Source organism: Amborella trichopoda, chromosome 8 (assembly GCF_054954075.1).
Source record: "Amborella trichopoda isolate Santa Cruz 75 chromosome 8, AtrichopodaSantaCruz75HAP2 v2.0, whole genome shotgun sequence".
Lineage (NCBI taxonomy): Eukaryota > Viridiplantae > Streptophyta > Magnoliopsida > Amborellales > Amborellaceae > Amborella > Amborella trichopoda.
In genome coordinates, this window is record NC_142343.1 from 38184827 (window position 1) to 38202963 (window position 18137).

Consider the following 18137-nt stretch of genomic DNA (forward strand, 5'->3'; position numbering starts at 1 on the left):
TTTTTTAAAGTATTTAATGTAAAAATTTATATGTATTTTTTTGGTATGTACTAAGTAGGTGTGATGTTTGTTAAAACATTTAATGAAGAAATTCATATGTTGTATTTACCATGAACTTATTATTTTATTTTTTATAAAGGGCATGAACCCTTAATATGTGTAGACTTATATATTCTATATTTTTTATTTTATTAAAATACAGGAAATAGATACCATGATTAGGTCAAAAGATCCACTTTGGGAGTATCGTGAAGAAAGATGGTATAAATTGTATTGCAATTTTTATTTTTCGAATTTCAAAATTTCTAACATTTTAATTTATCCGATTTTTAAAGCCTAATCCGATATATTAACGATATCTTTACATGAAGTATTTTTGCCTATTCGTATTTTTTAACCGAAATTTTCATCCAACTTTTTAAAATAAAAACAATTTATTCTCGATTTTAAGCTAAGCCAATTTATTAAAAGTTCTTGACTTGCTAACTATGATACGCCGATTTATTAAAAGTTCCCGACTTGAACTATGATTGTATCAATCCGACGGTTTTCTACCCTGACCCAATAGTTCACCTTTGATCATTATACATCCTACAGGATGTCACGTGAGCTTGTACGGATAAAAACATTTCAGTATAAATAACGCCTCTCTCTCTCTATATATGAAACTTTCTCTCTCGCCCCCTATAACCCCCCTCTCTCTCTTTATTTCTTGTATTGTGTTTTTGCTCTCATAATGCCTTGCTTTGGTTAATTGATACCATATTGCGATCAATGTCGTGGTATTATTAAACCTGTAATTTTCCTTGTATTAAATCTGTAATTTTAATTGACACCATATTGTGATTCAATTTCATGGTTGTGCTAAACCTGTTAATTAAAGTATTTGAAAGTTCTAATAAATTTACAATTTGGGTTATAGGAAAAGAAAAATTGTTTCATGCGGGTTGGACTGCATTTCTACATATATGGCCCAAAAAGTGTAAAACATCCATTTTAAATATGGATGCAAGCAGGTGTTCTATCTAAAAATAATGGAAACTAACAATGGCCTAAATATTTTCTTACTAAAATTACTTTTTATATTTTTAAAATTTATTTATTTATTTTATATTCATGATCTCTATGTTAGAGATTCTATGTTTTTAAAAATTAAGTCTTAAAATCCATCTAAAAAATTAAATCTTAAAATCTATTTAAAAAATAGATTTATTAAGAGGCCTGCATTTCTACGTATGCTGGCTTGGCCGCATAGAAGCGAGATCCATAGGAAAATTCTGATTTTTTCGTTGGAAATGCTAATTCTAGGAAATGCCAATGTCAGGATACACTTGTCTTCAGGAGTCCCATTTCCAGGGAACCAAACGTGCCCTGAAAGAAAGCTCCTTGACTCTTATTCCGAGTATATAAAGAGGACCGCCCCTTCCTTCCCTTTCATCACATTCCGACCTTCCCATTTTAAGCTTTGCAGTCAGATCCCGGCTTCCATCGCCTTCTCACAACAAATTGGTGCTCTTCTTCCAGGTTGGTTTATTTACTCCCCTTCAATTTAATGTGATTCATATACCAGTGTTTCATTTGTTTGTAGTTTACTGAAATTTTAGGGCTTATCATTGAAAGTTAGGGTTTATCCTCGTTCTTTGATTACTGGTATGAATTCCTTTCTTTTGTATTTGGAGGAAATTTTAGGTTTTCTTTGTTTGTTCATATATATGAAAACTATGGTTTGCGGAAGTTGAAACATTTAAACGTCACTCATAAATGGAGTGGGTGAGGGCCAAGCGACGAACCGAGAGAAAAAGGAAACAGAAAAAAAAAAAGGAGGTTTTCGTACCATCTTCTCATTCATCTCCAAAAGCCACTCGGCTTGGTCCGGGAACATTATTGGGTGCACTACTCAGGAACCCATTTTGGAAAGGTTCATGCATTATCTTATTTACTGTCGAAACCACAACGTGGTGACTAGGGTGTGGGGGTGCTACCACCACGACCCTAGCCCCTTTCCAAGAATAGGGACTTTTAGAAAACGAAATATGGGAGAGTGATAGATCATTTGGGGTTGTTTTTGCGGGCTGTGGCAAAACTCAGTCTCTAGGGCTTGTTTCCCGCAACGGCATCAACCCACTCTTGTTTGAAACCCGTAAGTATAGTCAACCATATTTTGATCGTTTAATTTATTGTTGCAAAATAGAAAAAATCTGTTTTTTTTGTGGGTTTTTGCAAGAAATCTTGTAATGAGCCTGGAATCTATTGATTAGTTATCATTCAATCTCAACCCAATATCCATTATGTGGCGGTACTTTTTCATGTGTAAAAATGCTTTTTTATGTGGGTTTTTACTTTTCTCTCTCTCTAAAACTCTTTGCGATTTTCTCCAAGCAAGACTTTTCTTTTTGAATGATTGAATGAACTTTGAAGCTGATATTATTAGGGATGTTTTGATTTAAATTGTGGTCGGTCCTCAAATCTTAGGTATATCTGCTTTTCAAGCTTACTGTTTATGCAATTTGTTTTGCTGTTTTTTTCAAAATAGTAAAGACCTCACCATGAAAGTATTTAAGATTTTGAACCTACATAAAGATATTATGAAGTATAGACTCATAATTTACTCATTTGCTATTACAAGTTGAATTTTTTTCACGTGGATTTGTTTTTTTCATATGAAAAAAATGCTGAGATCTTGAGACAGATTCATTATTTTGTTATATTTGTTAATTCAATGTAATTTCTTTTTTTTTTATGTAAAGTAAAATCGACAAAACACAATTTTCTCTTTTTTCTATTTTTTTTCTTATTTTTCTGTGAAAATTCATAATGAAATTACTTGCATCTAATATTTGTTTGTCAATGAGTATTTACTTATTGATTGATGTATTATTTTTGTTTCTATTAATCTTTTGAAGTTTTCTTGTTTTTCAGATTTTTTTCTTTTTCATAATTTTCTCTATTTTCCCTTTTTCCTTATTACTTCATATTTTATTCTTCATCATCATCTTCGGATTTTATTAATTTTTTGATTTATTGAACCGGTCTGGCCATGAACCGGCCGCGTTCGGCCGATCCAACTAGACCTGTGCTCGACTTTTTGCCAAATTAATTTTTTGCCTCGGACTTTTTGGAGAAAATCTGACTTAGTACTAGTATTTTGGTTCGTCGATATATTATTAATCCCTGATTTAACTATGGTTTCAACATCATGGGCCGAATCTTGATTGATTACTTGGAAGTAGTTTCCTCATTAACATTCACATTTCAAACATTTTTTTGATCTATGAATTAATTCCAACTTTTGGAAGGGAAGTTTCAAAATGAACTTGCAAGAAAATGGATGTTGATTACTCGTAACTCATGGCGACTTGATGCTATATGTTATTGGGTGTCTTATTTTAGGGGCAGGAAATGTTCCAACCATTTTTATAGGAGTGAAAGGAAAGACTCTTAACATTGGTGATGCATTTATAGCTTGTTTCTATGGAAATTTTTTAAAAAAGCATTTTATAGTTTGTGGAATACAATAAAATAGCAAAGGATCGTTGTCTGTCTATTTTATAGCAAAGTGATTCTTTGTTGCATTATTGCATATAATTTTGTTGTTGAAAACAATGAAAGAAAATCATGTGCAACTGTTATTACCCCAGATATGAGTATAGGTTGTGACTTTGATGTTTGACTGCCAATTTTCAAAAAATGGGTGTGGGTAGTTTCTGTAGAACTTTTGACATAAAGTTGGTCTGCTCGGAAGTTTTCTGTATATCAACGAGTTCTAATGAAGTACCAATCAGTTTGTTTGAGATTATTCTGTGGTTTAGGTTTTCTTTCTTTACCTCTGAGTAATTCTTCTTCTGGTCAATGACAGTCCCATTTGCCGCGTGAGTTTTTCTCCCTCCGCCATACCTGTGTAACTTCATTTTTTGACTTTTTCACATAATGAGAAAATTATGTGTTTTGGAATAAATTTCTCAACTAAGAGAGCAAAAGGGTGATTTGTTGATATCTTGGTTTCCATAACCAGCAAATTTCCCACAGCAAATTTCCCACAGAAATGAGAAGGCCCCTCAGATTTTGAGTGTAGGAGTATCTTTAGGAGGTTTTCAGTTAATGACTATTTACGATTAAAACCAATATTTGCTTGATTGGGAGGATATTAACATTCAAAGGTGAGGACTATAAGGCCTCTTGCAGTTTTTTTTTCTTCCGGGTACATTCATGATATGAGCACATTTGTTCGGTAAAACCCTTACGAACAAGCTTCTTCATTATGACCCATGGAGCCCCTAGAGGTCACTGTAGAGGTATCAGAGGGCGTAATCTGAATTATTCTATGGTATCTAAGGTGAAGTGGCTGGAGCAAGTACCATTAATATTTTTCTCTTGCTAAGGGAATCTATCCTATTTCGGATCCCCTTTATATGATGCTTGACCTGAAATTTGTGCGTAGATGTTTTGATGATGCTTAGGGTGAAAATGTCAATTGGAATGAGTTGGAGATGTTGTTTTTCTTCATATTGTTTTGATAATCAAAGATAATAGGTTCAAGGCTAATAGGTTGTTTAGGCACTAGTTTTGGATATTGCAAGAGCCATGGAAGGAGAGTGGGTTATTTGTGGTTACTTTTGTGTATTGGTTTCAGTCTTGGATAGAACTGAAAGATGTATGGCACCATCAGAGGAAAAATGATGTCCTTCAGATGACTCAGGTGATGTAAAAGGGATTCTCATTGTGATATGTTGGGGAGGAGTAAATATCTTTCTACTTCTTTGCAAGGCCAGAGCCAATGGGAGTGTGAGATAATCAGATTATAAGTTCCTAGATCTATTGTCCTAGATAAATGGATGTGGAAATCCTTCTTGAGAAGGGGAGCCTTGGAAAGGGAGATAAAGGTAGGTAAATACATTCTAGACAACCTTGAAATTTATGGAGATTGTTGGAGGAGGAGTAAATATCTTTCTACTTCTTTGCAAGGCCAGAGCCAATGGGAGTGTGAGATAATCAGATTATAAGTTCCTAGATCTATTGTCCTAGATAAATGGATGTGGAAATCCTTCTTGAGAAGGGGAGCCTTGGAAAGGGAGATAAAGGTAGGTAAATACATTCTAGACAACCTTGAAATTTATGGAGATTGTTGGAGGCATTTGGTTTCAGTGTTTGAGATTTGGACTGCCATTAACACTTGGCTTCATGAGGTTAAGAGATGCGTCATATTTGTTGTAGGTGACAAAAAAATACAGAGTTTTGGATTGATGAGTGGTGTTACGAAAGGATATTGGGGGGCTGTTTCTTAGGGATTTCTGCAATTCCTAGGGGCATATAGGTAAAGTGAATGATTGCTTTTTTGGTATGGATTCCTGCCTTATGCAAGTATCTAAGGGATGAAGAGGTATATGAGGCTATGGTGCTGCTTCTTGTAGGGTCTATATAGGTCTCCTCAATGAGGAGTCTAGCATCATCTGGACTTTCGATCTTGCTGGGATCATTTCTGTGAAATCGGTCTATAATATTATGGCATGTCTGGAAGACTAACGTTGTTTGCTGGTAATGGCTTCTCGTTCTTACTTTGAGAGATACAGAACAAGGATGTTTCCTTTGGAATTTCTTCCTTGCTGTGCTTCGTATATAAGGAGATTTACAGAAAAAACCCATTTTATTTCTGAAATTTAATAACAGCCACCTATATTTCATATTTCACTCTTAGAGTCCCACGTTTTGAGTGTGTATAGTGTATTTAGGTTTATTTTTATTTTTTATACATCAGATTAAGCGCAAACTTGGGTCATGCATACTTCTCACCATCAAGCAGTGATAAAAATTACAAAAAAAATTGATTTGAAAGACTAAAATTATCGAAATACCCTTGAAACTGGTACTTTGGTCAGCTTTATTATTAAATTATTTTTTATTTTCTTTTTTAAAGGTGCATGAAGGTTGGGAAGTATGGATGCCACAAATTTGAGCTTAATCCAATCCTCATCATCATCTAGGCCTTATTCCAACTATTTTGGGTCGGTTTTGAGCTTAATCCCAATTACTTGAGCTTTACCCCAACTATTTTGAGGGTAATCCAATGCGTAGAAAGTAAAATAAAATTAGAATACACCATACAGTCTCACAATGCAGGACTTGGAGTGCAAAATATGAAATATAAGCGATTGAATCCCAAACATGAAAATGGAATTTTTTTGTAGATTTCCCTATAATCGAATATAAGGACATCCAAGAATATAATGGTTGGTCTTGGACAATCCATTGCAAACGCTTATCCACTCGAGCATATACCTCTTTTTTCTTCTTATTTGTTTCACTAACCACTTCCTAGGGTGCTAGAGTATTGTAGAACTAGTTTGCAATGGCTCTGCACATTTTCTTTATGCGTTTTTTTCTCAAAAGCTTGTAATTGACTTTGGGTATCCCTTATTGAAGGAGTCGAATTTGCTGGTCTTTGGGGTCTTCAGGGCTATAAGAAACATTCTTCTCTCCTTCCCCTCCCTTCTTTTTTTGATACTGTTAATGACTTTATTGAATGAACTGGTAAGGTACAAGAGTGTGGTCCTACCAAAAGGGACCAAGACCAAAGAGCAACAAAAGGAAGGCCTCTAAAGAGGTCCAAAGACAAAAAGAAGTAAATACACACCTAACGAGCAACGCCAATAACCCTCCCAATTTAGCTACACGCCTTCCGCAGATGGTGTGATCCCCACTCCTTCTTTGGCGAGGGAGTCCGCCAAGGCGTTGCTCTCTCGCCAGACATGGCTCCAAGAAATCAAAATGGTGGAGTAAAGATGGGTGATTTCTTCGAAAGTGAGTGCCAGGGACCAGGGGTAGGGGGCTGCGGCCGAGGCCCAACGAATGACGTTGAGGGAATCCGCTTCGACAATAAGCGAAGACGTCCAACCCGTAGCATACACACGCAAGCCTTCAAGAAGGGCAAGGGCTTCGACAGTTTGAGCATCTGAATGACCTATAGATTTGGAAAAGGATGCTCCAATACCTGACTGTCTAGGGTTGCCTGGGGAACACCCATCAAAGTTCAGCTTAATGGATCCCGGAGGAGGCGGCGACGACCAAAGAGAAGATCTAGAAGCCCTAGTGTGATCAAGATGGAGGAGGGGCCGCCAGGAGAGAAGGAAGGCTGACCTATTGACCCCTTTGAAAACGTTGTGGTTAGAAACCCAGAAGGAGATCAAGGATTTAATCTGGTCGAATAGCACTTTAGGGGACCTGAAAATTCCTTGAAAAATTCGATTGTTCCGCTCAAGCTAGACGAACCAAAGAAGGGCGAAAATGGAAGCTTTCCAAAGCAAGTGGCTTGAGGCCGCCTAAGGGAGAAACTAGATAGAGGAAAAGAGGCAAAGGGATTGAGGAGGGGATAGCCCATTGCCATTGAAACAATAGGAGAAAACCCCACAAGGAATGGGCATAAGGGTAGTGAAGAAAGAGGTGCGAGTTGGTCTCCTCCGCCTCAAGACACATCGTGCACCAGTTGGGGATGGGGATGCCTCTTGTCTGAAGAAGGTCTACAGTCAAGGCTCTTTGGTGAAGGATCAGCCAGGTGAAGAACTGAATTTTGGGTGGAACCACAGAGAACCAGGCTCGAGCAGCAAGGGACGAGGCGTTAAGGGGAAAGGTATGGGGTTGAGACAATTTACGATAGAAAGAAGAAACCGCAAAGGTGTTTGAGGGGGAGGGGCACCAAGTCATTCTATTGGAACCCCTCAATGGAAAAAGTGCTGTTCCAACAAAAGAGGGAGGGTTAAGAAACTCTTCCAGCTCTGTTTGGCGAAGTGATCTCTTGAAGCCTCGGATACTAGCTCATGCTGGTTAACCATGAGTAGGAAAAGGGAAGGGAAGAGATCCCGCAAGACAGAAGATCCAACCCACAAGTTGAACCTGAAAAGAGTTTGACAGCCTCCCAAGCAACTATCCTGGAATTACATTTGAAAGACTTAAGAGTACTTAAAAGGGTACTCCAAATGTTGGAAGATCTGCTGTAGGTTCGCGAGGTGGGTAGCCAAGAAAAGGTTGAATATTGTATTTCCCTTGTAACACAGACTTCCACAGGTGATTGGGTTCCATTGCAAACCGCCAACACCACTTCCCTAAGAGAGCCGTATTAGTGAGCAGCAAATCTCATATACCAAAGCCTCCTAAATGTTGTGTTACTCGCACGTTATCCCAAGCCACAAGGTGAAACTTGCACCTATCACTATCTCCTTCTCAAAGAAATTGTTTCATCAAGAAATTGAGGAGCTTGATGATTGATGAAGGAATCTTGAAGAGGGACATCTGAAAGATCGGAATGGAAGAAAGGGTAGCTTTGATGAGGGTTGTTGTTCTGGCTGGAGAGAGAAACCAACCTTTCCAACAAGCAAACCTACTATCAAACTTGTCGATGATATGAGCCCATGCACCAAGTTTCGGTCTACCAATGTAAAGGGGGACACCGAGGTAGGTGGAAGGTAGGGATTCGACGGAACAACCCCAACTATCCGCCAACACATGGGTGATGCTAGGGTTCGAGGGCAACCCCAATCATTTTGGATTTCCCTAAATTAATTTTGAGCCCTGTAGTCCACTCAAACAGTTTGAGAAGAATATTTGTCTCTTGGCGGGAAGCCTTGCAGAAGACGAGAGTATCATCAGCGTATTGGAGGTGTTAGGTCTCAGGACCCCTGGACCCACATTGGAATCCATGAATGTGACCAGCTTCAATAAGCCGAGAGATTGAGCGACTAAACACTTCTACCACTATGGCGAAAAGAAAAGGTGAGAGGGGATCACCCTTGCATAAACCTCTCGAGGCCGGGAAGAAACCCTTAGGCGAGCCATTGATGAGAATCGAGAAGTATGGGCTGGATATGCGGCCCCAAATCCAAGACCTCCATCTTTGATCGAAACCCATCTAGTACCTCCATCTTTGATCGAAACCCATCTAGTGTTGGGTTTCATCTAGGACGGCCCAATCGGACACTTAACAATCAAACCTGGACACTTGGCAAGGGGAGATAACTAAATTGAGAACTTCTTTGAGGCGGGAAGCCAACACTTTGGCCAGAATTTTGAAAGAACTATTAAGGAGATTGATAGGACAAAAGTCCTTGAGTTCCTTAGGGCCCTCGATGTTAGGGATTAGGGTAATGAATGTAGCGTTCAAGGCCTTGTGAACTATACCTCGCTCGAAGAATTCCTCAAAGAAAGCTAGGATCTCTAGGCGGAGCACATACCAGAAAGAAGAGAAGAAGGCAAATAGGGAAACCGTCTGGGCTAGGGGCTTTGTCCTGGCCGAGGTCGTGAATAGCCCTCAAAATTTCGGTTTCAGAAAAGGGGGATTCCAACCAAGCTGTTTTCTCGGGAGGAATAGACAAAATGATAGGTCGCCCAAGCGAGTTTTGGGGTCAGAAGGAGACGTAAAGAGGTTTTGAAAATACTCGATGATGGCCGAGTGGATTTCAGCATGTTGTTCGAAGGTAGAGTTGCCCACTTTGATACGAGTGATCATATTGTCCTGTCTCCTACAATTGGTAGTCTTGTGGAAGAAAGCCGTGTTGAGATCACCGAATTTCAACCATTTGAGGCGTGACCTTTGATGCCAATAAATTTCCTCTTTCTTGAGTATCGAAAAGTAATCGGACTTTAAGGCAATCCGCAATTCTCTTTTAGAGACCGAGAGAGGTCTGGATTCTTCCTGTTGATCCCATTTTGGAATCACTGCCAAAGAAGAAGCTTTCAAAGTTCTGAAGTTGTGGGGAGAATTGATCCTCCAACCCTTAATGGACTCTTTAAGAAGATAGATCTTTTTTTGCAATTGAAAGCCAGCGTGACCTGAAACCTGAGGCGAGAAAGAATTCACTAGATAGGGATCTGGCGACAGAATTCAGCATCTTTGAGCCACCATAACTCGAGTCTGACAGGCCTGGGCCCTCGCAGGGTTGGGTTGGTATCGAGCAAGATTGGGCAATAGTCCGAAGTGGGTTTGGGAAGAGCCGAGGCGAAAGAGCCTGGGAAAACGACGTCCCACTTCGGGCTAAGGAGGAAACGGTCCAACTTGGAGAGGGTGGGATCAACGGAGTGGTTTGACCACGTGAATTGAGCGCCTTGCCATGGGATATTTATCAGCTGGTTACGAGCAATGAAGTCCAAAAACTTCATCATGGCTTGAGTGAAACACGCCCTCGAATTTCTTTCGAAGGAGACTCTAGTGATGTTAAAATATCCCCCCAAACACCAAACTAGAGGGGAGAGGACAGCCACCTGTTCGAGCTCCTCCCACAAGAGCTCATGAAGGGAGTTCGGGTGAGGGCCATAAATCACCAAAAATTTCTAGAGAAAGTCGTTAGTCCGTCTAGAGAGGACCAATGAAACGGAAAAAAGGCTAGTGGGGGAGTGGCTCAAAGAGAAGAGGGAAGGGTTGCAAATGACCCAGATGCCTCCCGAAGCCCCCGAGGCAAGGAGGGCTAACCATTGATTGGGTCTGCGGCCTCAAACCAATCTGATTTGGGAAAGAGACGGGGCCAAGTTTAGTTTCACAGAGGGCAATGAGCACTAGGTGAAGTTGATTTGTAATGTCCCAGATAGCTGAAGTTTTGGCGGAGCTATCCAATCCGCGCACATTCCATGATAGGATTAATATGGAAGAAGTCTTGACGGGGTTGGTACTTTTCTAGTCGAGCGTCTAAGCTTAGACTCCGATGGAGACGGAGGAATCATGACATTGCTGGGTCTCGGATCCACCACCAGGATGGCCAGTTCACTTGTTAGGAAGGGGGTTGGCCAAGATGAATTCTTGGAAAACATGCTCCGGGCCATCAAATTTCATACCCATGGCTTGTGTCACTAGAGGATAATCCCCTTGGGCCAGATCCAAGGCGTCGAGAGACCTAGAATCAGCAGGGGAGGGAAAGGACGAAGAAGGACGAGGAGAGGATAGAGAGGGGGAAGGTGTCCTCATCGGGGAAGAGGGCTTCAACGGAGCAGGGGGTGAAGACAGGGAAGGAGGGAAAGAAGCCAGAGGGGCAGGCGAGAGGCAGAAAGGTAAGAGGTGGGCCTCCAGAGGGAGAGGAGAGCAAGGGGTAGACGGAGGGCGAGAAAAACCCGTAGAGGATGGTTTGGGAGGTGCCGATGAAGGGCAAAGAGGTGCAGGCTACAAATGGGCACGAGGTAGAGTCGCTTGCGAGGACCCTATCGGTAGAGAACCATGGGTGGCCCGACGAGAGGCCCAGCTATAGAAGAGGTGATTCAATCTTGAAGACAGGTCAGCCAATGATGACTTGCCACATCTCGAAACAGATGACAGAGAGGCGGTCGCGTGGTGGGGAGCCGCAAGGGCACTGCCGCGAACAGACGAAGGATACGGAAGAGGGTCCACCGGTTCGTGGACGATGACATGGCACTGGGTTGTAGGAGAAGGTTGGTGGAGATGAGGGCGAGGATCAACGAGAGCGGTAGAGGGATACGTGGCGCAAAGAGGAGGAATGACAGAAGAAGAAGGCGGTTGGGCAGAGGCAAGGCTGCCATCTGTCGACCTAAGAGGAGATTGGTTGGGATTGAGGAGTATGGCCGGCACGTAGGTGAACATGCATCGACCTTGGGGCAGGGGGTAGGTGACGCCAGACAGGTCCCTAGGGAGGGTGTGCGCCTTGCGATGGCTAGATGGACCGTTGAGGAGACCCGACGTCCCGCGAGAGCGAGAGACCTGGATCCAACGGCTGGGATTGGCAAGGGCTACGGGAGGTGGAGCCATCGAGTTGAAAAAAGAAGGGTAAGGCGGCGATGCTTGCTGCCAGGTGTAAGACACCCTCAAAAAATGTCCATCCGCCTCTAACCAAAGAGAGGGGACTTGCACCAGGGTCCAAGACCTCCACACATACTTGGATAGCTCACATAGGGAGAGTTTCTATCGATTTCCAGTAGATAGACACCAACTTCCCACAAGCGTTTTCGAGAGTTCTGAACATGTTCGTTGTCCAAGCGTGGAGTGTGATACCAAAAAATCTAACCCAAACCTTTTGAGCTTTGAAAGCAACCATCTCTAGCGATCAGGGCGAGAGAGAGAGATGGCTGCACCTTTGAATCTTGTTGAGTTAAACTTCCCCGCGATGGAGGTGGCGGTTGCTACAGGCCAAAAGAACTGAGTCTTTCCACGCGCTAATCGTTTGTAGATTACGTTGGGGATGCCCCAAAGACGCTTGGCCCATCTTTCGATCCCACGAATGTCATCCCGACTAGGGGACTAAGAACCTATAAGAGCCGCAGATAGTTTGGATGCAAGCATCGGGTCGCAAACACTGTGCAGACGGCCAGGAGGAAGTTGCATGGAAGAGGGGGACTCCAGATGTGGGTTGAGAAGGGTGGCCGAGGTGTAAAGGGGTGGTAGAGGGATGGGCACAGGGGGGCTCGAGGGGGTGGGGGTGGAAGAGGTTCACAAAGGATTATCTCATTTTCTCGGAGGTATGGACTTAGATATCCTTCCCCTCACTTCTTATAATGCGAAGCTTCTATTCAGGCTTCTCGATTATTGCATAATGTGTATCCTATTGGGTGATGCGCTATATCCACTCTCATGTGTTGTCCCGCATCTGTGTGTTCTCGTATTCAGAAGTTTCCTTGTTAAACACTCACACTAGAAATAAAATCCTCATCAAACTGAAGTCTTTCATTGTGCTCTTGCAATTTCTTTCTCTAGATGCTTCTTATCCTAGATGGTTGGCAGGTATCTAATTATTCTGCATACTGGCAATGATGGTCATGCAAACTGAATGGAATCCACTAACATCTTCAAGCTTTTTGCTAGGTAAGGGATTGACTGTCAAACACTAGAGTGAAGGTCATGATTCTAAATAAATATTATTTTTATTACTACTGAAGTGACCATTTTCTATAAGACATAGAAGTTTAATTCAATAACCCATTGCATGCAGTGACAAATTGGAACTGAGGAATCGAGTTTGATGACAAGGATGACATGAGACTGGAACCGAGGAATTGAGCATCTTGAATGTATTAGCAACCGTGCTCGTCCTTGACCAATTGGAAACGAGAAACTCTTATCTACTTATCATGCTCAAAGGCTTTGCAGTGTTAAAAGTCAATTGCAAAGCACAAAATGTTATCATCAGTCATCTACCATTTGTTTGCTTCTTCGTGAGGTGGAACATCATGCTTGTTTCAGATGGATATTGAGAACCTTTTTAACGTTTTCCTTATAATCAATACCTTTGTTTGAGCATTGAAATCTATGATGTCTACTAGTGGGGAATGTGTTTGTCAGAAAATTTCCTAAAATTCCATGTTGGTATTGTCTTTGATAAACTGGAGCATTTTTTTTGGAGCTATCCCTGCTTAGATGATGTATTGGTGAGCTTTATGGTTTCTGGTGCCCTTGTAATTTTAAAGAACTATTATTTCAGGACAAACATAATATATAATCAATGGTTAACCTCTTCAACGAAGTTTGGGCAACCTGTAGCTGCCTGAGACTTCTGCATACCACTATACATGGAGCTATATATATATATATATATATATATATATATATATATATATAGGTGTCTGTTCACAGGGCAACCTAAGGTGTTACGGACTACAGGGTTGGGCCAATGACAGCCAAACATCTTGCATTAGTTGGAAATACAGAAATTGAATGAACTCAATGCCTGGAAAGGATCTGCTTTTTCCGATGCAATTATTGTTGGCTTTCAAGAAATGTTCCATCATTCTCATAAGATTCGGAAGTCAGTTGATGTAAATTTTGCCTGGCATCGACTGAAGTTTTGAAGCTATTAACTTCGATGTGTCTGCGAAGGGGAACTGAGGAGTTGTGGATTTGATGATATCATATTGAGTGAAGATGGAACAATCTGAAATTTATCAAAAGAAAAAAAAACGGAGTGTTTTGCATGTTGGCTCAGTATTGTGGATTATATAATGGTTGATTAAAAAATTAGCGTTGGTAAGGTGCAGATTTTGATGTACTCTTGAAGGGAGTGGGATTATTGAGGGTGGCCCCCTACATGTCATCTAGTGATATGATAATCTTGTGGGTTATTACGCCCTGTGATTGTCGGAAAGTCTGAGAAAACGAGTACTTTGCGGCCTTACTTTTTTTTTGTTACATGTTAGGATGTCTAATAGGTTGGCAGAGATGGTTCATCAAGTAATGGCATGGGCCTGTGGGAATTGAAGTCACTGTTTGTGTTCTGCCTTTATGGTTCTTCCATTTGTAGTTTACAGGTAGGGGCATGCACACTTCTAAGCATAATTTTTGGGGGGGGGCGTATAAACTTATGAGAATAGTTTATAATGGCATGCACACTTATGAGCATAATTTGTACATGCACAATTATGGATTTTATAGGAACTTGCACACTTTTGGAAGTATGAAATACAGTCTCCCTTCAAACGGGTCTACAAATCAACCCATTGCTTGATGCTTCAGTGATTATCGCTCTTATTGATACTTCTGTATTTGGTAACTGGTTGATACTTCAGTTACTTTACTGCTATGCTAGGAAGCACAAGGGTTTTTTCTACGACTGATGCCCATGGTTCTCATTAGTGGCTGCTTCCTGTGATTTTAACATCTAACTGTTTTTATTATGTGCAGGTAAAGGTTCTAGAATTAAAATTTAAATACGCATGCAATGTTTGCTGATTTTCTTATTTTGACCAATCAGAGGAATTACTGTTAGTCTAGCTGTCATCCTAGGATAATATTTTGTGGCTCAGTAGTGTGCATGTGGATGCACTTTTTGAGATCTTGTATGCCATCACAATTTTGAGTTTCCTTTATGTTCGTACCTGGCCTACAATTTGATATTTGAGAATGTCAGAAGTTGTATTGAACATCAAGGGGTCTAATTAATGAGAAAAATAGAAGATTCCTTGTTTAGATCAATTGCCATCTTTTTTTCTCGTCTGGGGATTGTGTTACCCCATAAGCTGCACCAGATTTCAGTACCCCAGAAATAGTCAATCATGTTTTCCTGTTAGTTCGATTCTTAGCTGAATTATACAACCCCTCCCCCCCCCCCCCCCCCACACACACACACACAAAAAAACCATGAATGAGAAAAATAAAAGATTGCATGTGTTCAGATCAAAAAAAAAGAAAAGAACCATTAATGAGACAAATAAAAGATTGCATGTTCAGATCAATTTCCATCATCTGCAGATTGTGTTCGTCCAATCAGCTGCACCAGATTTCTATATTCCAGAAACAGTCCATCATATTACCCCCTTTATTCGATTCCTAGCCAACTAACCAAAAATAAAAATTTGAAAAAGTAAAAAAATAAAAATCAAGGGGCCTGGTGAGGGTTAGTCTTAACACTAGATCATTTTTTTCTGTATACTTGTCCTGAGTTCAGTCCTACCCCTGAACTACCCAGAAAAAGAAATATATGCTTCTCTTGCTACACTAGTATTTTATTATCTTATTATATTAATTATAGGTATTTCCATTTTTATCTGCTTAACACTTTTTAGTTTATCAAAGTTTGTTTCTAAACATTCAACCAGAGCACGACTTAATAATTATATCTTTGGAAAGGATATGATTCAAAACTTATCTGAGGTGCTTAGGAGGGTAGAAATTACACCTCGTCTGAGTTGCAGATCAGGTATTTTGGTGAAGAAAAAAACTGTCATTTTTCTTTAGTGTTTGAACTTTGAAGGAAATGATCCTATTGAGCTTGATGACGATCATCATTCTGATTTGAGAGAATGTTTTCCAATCTGCGACTGTCCTGGACGTTTTAATGGCTGAAGTAACGTATCAAAAATTTGTCAGGGAGAAAAAGTGAAAAAACAATCAGGGAATCCATGTTTCTATTTTTTAACCAAGTTTATTTGAGCATTCCCCTTTTTTCCTTGACAAATGGTAAGTGCACCTTTTATTTGGAATAGCTGCATATTTATATGGTGATTGCTTCAATATTGTCTAGCACTCTGTGATTTTCTCGATGCTGCTTAACGCATGCACTCTGCTCGCCTATCTGTCATTGTTTAATATTAGATGATGAGTGCTTTAATATTTTACTAATTGCTCTCAACTTAGCCTAGTTTTTCCTTAGTTACATTTAAATGACCTGTTAGTTATACTCAAGAAAAAACGAACTGTCCATGCAGGGAGGCAGCGAGGAAAGCACGCAATCTCATTAGGAAGTCATGGCCAAGCACCACCCTGATCTTATAATGTGCCGAAAGCAACCAGGGATAGCAATCGGGCGTCTCTGTGAGAAGTGTGATGGCAAGTGCGTGATTTGCGACTCCTATGTTCGTCCATGCACGCTTGTGCGTGTATGCGACGAGTGCAACTATGGCTCTTTCCAAGGACGATGTGTCATATGCGGAGGAGTTGGCATCTCAGATGCATACTATTGCAAGGAGTGCACCCAACAGGAGAAGGACCGAGATGGGTGCCCCAAGATTGTGAACTTGGGTAGTGCTAAGACTGATCTCTTCTATGAAAGAAAGAAATATGGGTTTAAGAAAAGATAACAATTTGGGTTTTGTTCCAATCACCCAATATTGACTAGCTTTTGTAATATACTTTAACTTGGGATTGGTTGGTGCCTGTTTTATTACTGTCTTTGGTCCTAGCTTGCTATGGCTCTATATGGTTCAATATTATAAATGATTTGAAAGTTCCTCAGTTTTTGTTAATCGTTGGTTTGCCTTGGAGACCCATCTTATCTACTAAGAAGGCGACATATACAATATGACTATTTATCTTTTGTAAGAGGAGATCAGAGTCATTTATGATGGTTAGATGTGAAATAGGAAGACCGTGAGTGTGTGATTGATTAGGTTCAAAGTTATTAAATTTTTTTTTTCAAACTCTGTTTTATATGTTAAACTGTTTAATTTGACATTTAATGGTTAGGATTAATTATGACATTTTTACCCAAAAGATGGATGGTCTTATAGTATACAATCCCATATCTATTACTGCGTCTTAGTAGCAAAGGTTAATGTCTATTTGGACTTAATTTATTAGGTTGACGTCGGTTATCACGAGATGTCAAAAGGTTTGCATGTTTGTCTGATGCAGTTGATGGTTACTGATGAAAATGATTTGCAAGGATTTGTCATATATGTTTAGCATGATCAAGTTTTCATTTAGAAGTGGGCATGGAAAGCTGTCACGACGCAAATGTTTCATTTGCCAAAAAAGGGTGTATGCAAAAGGGCTATAGACAAAGCCATTGTGGCAAAGCCTTTCATTGTGCTTACATTCTACCTTTTTGCTTGCAGTGATTATCTGGGTCAGTTGACGAAAGCAACCTCCATTTAAGTGCAATATGGTAGAGTGAGCCATGCGAGCTGTTGGGCTTGGCCCAGCCTGATTTTAGCTTGTGCCAGAGCCAATATATGTGGCCTGTAAGGCTGGGTGCGGCTGAGGAAATCAGGGCCTGGCCTAGCCCGTTCCAGGCTGTTAAGAGTTCGTGATCCAGCCCACCCACGCAAAAGGCACGGTTCACAGCTCTGGACTAGCATGGCCGATTAACTGGCCTAGTTATTTTCATTCAAAGATCTACACTTCGCATAAAAAGAAATCGAAAGTGTATATCACCATCGACAAAACTGTCTGAACTATTTGGGTTGGGCACATGTACGGAAAGAATACACGAGGTCTTATTCAAATGTGGTCCCCTTTTGAAATCCCTCTTACAAGTCAGATTTAGGATACAAAAAAATGTCCCAAATCAATCTAGATGCAAATTTGCTTAATATTCATGATGTCAAGAAAATTAACAACAAAATTGGTTGATATTGATAAAAGAAACGAGACTATGGGCAAACTAATATATATATAGCGGGGTTTTGGATAGGGGATGGCTTTCTATGTGATCCCACTCATTCATATATATATATATATATATATGGAAAAGGTTTGGGTTTACAAGAAAAAATGAGTCCAATGGTCCAGATTAAATTTAGGTTGATCTAATGATTAAGAATGTCCGATAGTGTTTGAATTTTAATTTTTTTCTACAAATCCAAATCACTTGAAATTTTAGACGTGTGTTGATAAATAAAAGGCGAATATTGGAAAAATATTAAAAAAATATTTTACATGAAAAAAATGACCAAAATACCCTATAAATTTTTTGGGGTATTTTGGTTATTTTAATTTGATGGAT

General features: G+C 40.2%; 1 protein-coding gene across 3 annotated transcripts; it reads left to right on the forward strand.

The window, feature by feature from the left end:
- Nucleotides 1-1436: 1436 nt before the first annotated feature.
- On the forward strand, nt 1437-16656 carry LOC18433415 (PHD finger-like domain-containing protein 5A). 3 transcript variants are annotated; one of them, XR_016060567.1, is made up of 4 exons: nt 1437-1524; nt 12704-12784; nt 12912-13139; nt 16120-16656. XR_016060567.1 is itself a non-coding variant. In XM_088873581.1 (2 exons), the coding sequence occupies exon 2, from the start codon at nt 16159-16161 to the stop codon at nt 16489-16491; it is 333 nt and encodes a 110-aa protein (XP_088729707.1). In that variant the 5' UTR covers nt 1437-1524; nt 16120-16158; the 3' UTR covers nt 16492-16656. The 3 variants fall into 3 exon arrangements, 2 of the variants coding, with proteins under 2 accessions (XP_088729707.1, XP_088729708.1); XM_088873581.1 differs by lacking the exons at nt 12704-12784; nt 12912-13139; XM_088873582.1 differs by lacking the exons at nt 1437-1524; nt 12704-12784 and having other exon boundaries at nt 13001-13139.
- Nucleotides 16657-18137: the final 1481 nt, after the last annotated feature.